This window comes from Ovis canadensis, chromosome 21, assembly GCF_042477335.2.
Source record: "Ovis canadensis isolate MfBH-ARS-UI-01 breed Bighorn chromosome 21, ARS-UI_OviCan_v2, whole genome shotgun sequence".
Lineage (NCBI taxonomy): Eukaryota > Metazoa > Chordata > Mammalia > Artiodactyla > Bovidae > Ovis > Ovis canadensis.
The window spans coordinates 40,098,146-40,104,145 of NC_091265.1; the positions used below are offsets into that span (position 1 = coordinate 40,098,146).

The window sequence follows — 6,000 nt, forward strand, 5'->3', positions numbered from 1 at the left end:
TTTCCTCCATTTCTTTGCATTGATCGCTGAAGAGGCTTTCTTGCTATTCTTTGGAACTCTGCATTCAGATGCTTATATCTTTCCTTTTCTCCGTAGGGTTGGTCAAAAAGTATGTTCAGGTTTTTCTGCGTCATCTTTTGGAAAAACCAGAACAAACTTTTTGGCCAACCCAATATACTGCCCTCTTCCCCTAGAGCCCACAAATGAAGGGGCTTCCCTGGTTTCAAGATGACTATATTGCTCTTATTATAAAAACATCCCACAAAACAGAACAAGAAAAATCAATTAGCCTTCCAGATACAATATTCTTTTCTCTAAGTGGTTCCCTTCGAGATGAAAATACCTCATGCCAATAGCAGAACGAGTGAAGCTGCTTTGCCCATTGCCTAAGGAATCGGAAAAGCTATTAATAAGGCAGCATTTGCATGGCTTCACCTGAACCTTATATAGTATGAGAGTGTTGGCTCCATAAAGATATTTTTTTTATTTTAATGTTTCTGCTTTTCGTCCAAGCATGGAGCTCCTGCCCTTTCCAGGGAAATTCTATTATAAGTTTTTTACTTTGGTCATAACTGCTCTATAAATGGCTGAAGCTGGGTATTGGAGTTAAGTAGGATAAAAAGAGCCTCAGGGGGAAAAAAATATTTTTTTAAAACCTGGAAGGCAGCATGTCAATCTTGCAGAGGCACTTGAGGTCTGACTCTGAGATTCAGAATCTCCACCCTAATCTCCCAAGACACCTGCTGCTGCTGCTGGCCACTCTTCAGCCCAAACCAGGGAGTATTCAGGTCCAAAACCCACTCAATCCACCTCCAGGGTCCCGGACCTAAGCTCCCAAGCAAATCCTCCTGGATCTGGCTCACTTCAAACCTAATCCAGCTCACCATCCATGAAGGCAGCTGTTTTCCAGCTCCATGCAGGACAAACCTCACTGGAGAGATGCTCCAAGATCTCATTTACCAGCAGGATTTCACAATCATTTGATCGGATTTGGGCCTCTGGACTCTTGCAAAGTTTCTTAATATCCCAGAAGCATCCTCTGTGCCTGTTCCAAGTCAGCCAATATTTCACTTGATTACTGGACGCCAGGAGCTTCTGTTCATAGCTCTGTTATTCAACTCAGTTAATAACAGCCTGGGAGGTACTTTAAAAAGCTCTCCTTCCCAGCAGGTAGCAGCACAAAGCATTCACTCAGCCCTAGGAGCTCCCTCTACCCATTGCCTTGGTGACTACATGGGGCAGTAATCACTGAGTTTTGTACTATTCACACTTTCAGGCCACTGGAGAAAACTCAGGGACAAGATGTGTTATTACTGCTGTTACCGTGGCCTTCTGTGTGTGTGTGTGCTTGCTCAGTCACTCAGTTGTGTCCAGCTCTTTGTGGCCCTATGGACTGTAGCCCACCAGACTCCTCTGTCCTTCTCCAGGCAAGAATACTGGAATAGCTCGCTATTACCTCCTCCAGAGGCAGAGTCTCTACCACCAAGACACCTGGAAAGCATCGTAGCCTGCTAAACTTCCATTATTAGTGATGCACCTGGAAATCTCAGAATTTTTCACCCAGAAATAACCAAAACAACACCTATCTTAACTCCACTTTACTCTTTAAAACAAGTTCTCTGAACAATGAGGTAATGTAAGTAGCTTCCTGTGACACCTATCATTAGATCTTTTCATATGTAACTGCTACTGCACTGCAGTGCTGCTTTAATTAAAATGTGCCTGATAGCATCTATTCATTTCCATTAAAAGCAGTGATATCTGAGCAGTTCACTCAGTGAACCACGTGTTTATTTCATCTTGGGCTGTTAACAGCCCAGACAACAATTATCCCACTTGACAAATAAACTTTCCAACTGGCTTTTTGGATCCTGATAAACTAATTAAGAGCCGGCCTTAGCTACCTCAGAAGATGGATGTGTGATGCAGGGATGATGGTTCCCAGGTAAAATCAAAGAGAAAACTGCTGATCATATCCCCCAATTTGCAAGAAATTGTAAGTAAAAGAATTGAGATATAATTCCCCCATGTCTCTCTGATTCTTCTGATAATTTCTGTAGTAGAAATGTGTAGCCTCTTGGTACTCTTTGAACGAGTACCAAGTGCGCAGAAAACCCAAGCTCCCTAAGCAACTGCACAACTGATTGGCAGATCCTTCCATTCTTCCTTGCCTTTGGACAAGCTGTGCCTTTGTCTAGAATGCTTTCCCCACTCTGCCCACCTGGAAAACTCCTAAAAATCCTTCAAGACACAACTTTCAAATGTTACCTTCTGATTAAAGCCTTCCCTGACCATCTACCACCCCTCCCCAGAATTCATTTCTACAATTTCTCCTCTATATCCTTAATGCAGACTTCTATAATCCCATCTCTCTTCCCTCTGCCCCATCAAACTGTACAATAAACACACTTTTCAGTATCTAGATTCTCAGCTAAGCTGTAAGTTCCTGGAAGTCAAAGACCAAGTCGGTTCCTCTTTGCATAAGCAATCCTAGCACCCAGCAAGGCGCTCAACTCTTCAGCTGAATGAATGAATGAACACAGAAATGAAACTTCCCTACAACCAAATTTTTACAAGATTTAAAGGGGCTCAATGTGGGGAAGGGGAAAAGATTTTGTTATTAAAGAAACTCCACAAGCAACGCTCCCTGGACCCACAATCCACTTCTGGGGAAGGTACTTTTGGCCGACTTTTCAAAGGAGTAATGAGAACAAAGGACGTAGGCATACTCCGTAGCGATGTGCACTTGAGAAAATTAAGTGACAGATATCTCACCCCACCCCAGCCCCACCTAGTTTCTCTCTCTTTGGTTCCCCTGTAAGATGCTCACCAACACCAGATTCTCCACTAGCAGGGCTGGTCGCCCACACTCTGCACTGTCCCCACTGCTCTGATCTTTCCGGGGGCAAGCTTTTTCTCGTGTGCTCTTGGCTTTAAAAGACTAACCCACCTATATAGGCCGGAACTCAAGAAGCGCTTATTCTAGGTTGGGCAGTCATGGCATCTTGGCAGGCTGGGGAGCTCTCGGGTGGAGACTGAAAACGGATGGGGATTCTTTTTATCGCTGGAGAAGTCCACACCCGCCGCGCTTTCATTAAGCAAAGGAAAAGCTGCCGCCTGCTCGGTCCTGGGGAAGATGGAAAGGGCCAGCAGGAAGCTGCTGGACGCCCAACTCTTGAATCCTCAGGCGGGCTACTAACAGCCCAAGAGGGACGCCTGGGGAGCGAGCGGAGGGAACTTTTGAGCCCACCCAGGCCGGGCACCCATTCCCAGCCCTCTACCTATAAACTTGCTCCCTAGCGTGGGCAGGAGGCTATGCCTCTAGAGAGGAGAGACGAGAGTGATAAAAGAGGAAAAAAGCAGTGGGGATGACTACATATCAACTCTAGGGTGCGAAGTCTGCCGCACGTTAGGAGGGTGCCTAGCGTAGGAATAAAAACTCGCGACGCTCCCACCCGCAGTGGAGAGTCCTATTTTTGCCAATTCCCTCGTCCAATCCACCGCCACCTTCCCCAATCTACTACTAGCTCCCCAGAGAAGGCGGCTGAGAGTGGGTCTCCAAACCCCCAGGGGACAGGCTGAGGGCTGAGAGAGGAGGTGCTCTTAACGTCCTCACAACTGCTTCCCTGGAGGCAGAACGAAGTGGAGACTTCAGAAAATTACGCCCGTTTTCCTGACCTCCCCTCCACGACACCAACACGCAGCTACAGTCTGCGAAAACTGGCTTGGAGCTTAAGAGCATCTCCCTGGGATTGCCCCCACAGCTCCAATTCCCTCGAATTTGTCTTGCCTTCTGGGGGAGAAAGGGAGTGGCAAGAAAAACTACTTCAGGAGTTCCCCGGGGGAGAGGCAGGAGGGGACGAGAAAAGGGGTCTCGGAATCCCAGCCTCGTCCGCAGCTCCCACCCCGCGCCGCGCCCGCCCGCGCCCCAGCAGCGCCCGCCCGCCGGCCGGAAGCGCTCCCTCTGCGGGTGCGCCTCCCTGCCGCCGCCCCTGCCCCGGCCAGCAGGGCGCAGAGACCGCGGACTCCCCCGCACCTGTCAAGTTCAGGGGGGTGGGCTTCCCGGGCCCGCCCTACAACTGTGTGGGTTTCTACCCGGAAGCCGGTCGCTAGCAGCTGGAGGGTGCGCCTGAATGGCCGCGCCCCTCACCCCTGTGCCCGCCAGGCCGCGTCCTCCGGGCAGGGGGCTGCTCCTCGGGGGCATCTTCCCCCGGCCTGTAAGCCCCACTTCTCAGCCTTTCACCTGGAGCGGGGCACAGAGATTCGAGGGACCCATCCACGCCCTTCCCCGGACCGGCGCGGAGCTCTGCTCCAGGTCCTCCCCACGCCGAGGTGGGCGCTGGGCACAGCGGCTGGGCTCGCCCGTTTCCCCGCATCCCTCCGACAGCCCCAGCCGTGCTTACCTGTCCTGGCGGTGCACACACAGAAGCACACAACTAAAATCACACCCCTCGGCATCGCTCCCAAGGGTCCCGGCCAAAGCGGGCGCGTGGAAGCCAGGAAGAAACAAATGCGCCTGGATGCCGAGACGCGCCGGGCTCCGAGCCGCCAAACTTGCTGGCGGGCGGCGAGGGAGGTGGCTCTGCTGCGCCGGGCGCCGCGCTCAGGGATCGCGCCCGGGAAGGCGGCCCCGGCCGCCCCGCCCCCAGCCCGCCCCCACCGCGGGCGGCGGCACCCGGCCCGGACCCCGGCCCCCGCTGCGGCGGCGCTCGCCTCGGCGCCGGGGTGGGAACGCGGGGCTTCGCCACCCCGGCAGGTTGCGCCTGGCGCTGGCAACGGCTCCTCCTCCGCGGCGAGGACCCGGGCGATCGGCGCAGCAGCCGCTATCACTCGGAGCGCCGGAGCTGGAGTCCCGGGACCCGGGGGCCAAAAGGGAGGAGCTGGAGGCGCAGGGCACCCCCTCCCTGAGCTTCACGCTCTCCAGCCCAGACGAGCCGGCGGAGCCGCTGCTGCTGTCTCTGCCTCGGCGCCGCGGTGGGGGCTGCCGAAGTTGCCACAGTTCATCTTGGTCGAAACGAAGAACCCCGAGTCCTTGCGGGTGGATTCCCCCCCGCCCCGCGTCCCCGCCACCGGGGGAACCCCGACCCAGACGGACTCAACTAGCGCCCTCAGCTCCTCCCTGGAGGACAGTTACTCCGGATTTGCTTAGGTGACTGGTTGGGGAGGGGGGTGTAGGGAGATGATGCCTGAGTTCCGTCTCACCACCTGTACCTCCAGTCTCCTCTCTCCGCTGGGTCCCTCTGAGTGGAGACCCGCTTTGGGGGTTCAGGGAGAGGACGCTAAGACCGGGGGAGGGGGGTGCAGAAAAAGTGTCCCTGAGCCCGAGCGAAGCACGGTGGGGAATTGGGGAGTTTTATTTGCAAGCCTTCCGGTTCTGCAGGGCAGATGCTGCCACTTAGGGGAAATTCCTAACCATTTTTTTTTTTCCTTGAGTGAGTTTCTCGATGGTTTTGTCAAAAACCCTACTACTCTCCTTTCACAGTCACGGTTTGACCTCTCCCGCAGTTATTCTGGAACCCTCTCCAACACCATTCCTGGAGAGAATGGCTGGACTTTGTTTTAGGAGTGTGGGCAAGAAGACCAACCCTCCTGCTTCTATGTGACCCCCTTGCAGAACCCAGCCTTCCCTAGAAATATCTCCCAGTTTCATGGCACTTCCTTTCAGGAACGTTATTTATAACTAGATTGCAGAGTCGTGAAATCAGACATGACAGAGCCTTTGATTTACACCAAACGAGCCCCACATGATTTAAAACTCCTTGGCTTGCTCACACTGGTCCCCTCTCTCTGAGTCCAGCCCAGCCCTCTGATATGATAGGGATCCCAAAGAAGGGAAACGTCTCTGAACAAAGCTCTCCCTCATTTTCCAGGAAACATTTACAACGTTCAAGAAAAATCCTCTTCATTAATCCCCTTCTTACTTCTTCTGTTCCTAACCCCTTCATCACCGTGACCCCAGGAGCCCCCACTGAAGGTCACCAAAGTAGCAACACAGTTTAT

The 6,000-nt window shown here is 52.9% G+C and overlaps 1 protein-coding gene across 4 annotated transcripts in view; it reads right to left on the minus strand.

The window, feature by feature from the left end:
- The window catches only part of NELL1 (neural EGFL like 1), a 1,018,153-nt gene extending 1,013,518 nt beyond the window's left edge, over positions 1–4,635 (minus strand). For all 4 annotated transcript variants that reach the window (XM_069565320.1, XM_069565321.1, XM_069565323.1 and 1 more), the window contains exon 1: positions 4,404–4,635. In XM_069565320.1, coding sequence (XP_069421421.1) covers positions 4,404–4,458 — 55 coding nt within the window. In that variant the 5' untranslated portion in view covers positions 4,459–4,635. The remainder of the gene's footprint in view (positions 1–4,403) is intronic.
- Positions 4,636–6,000: the final 1,365 nt, after the last annotated feature.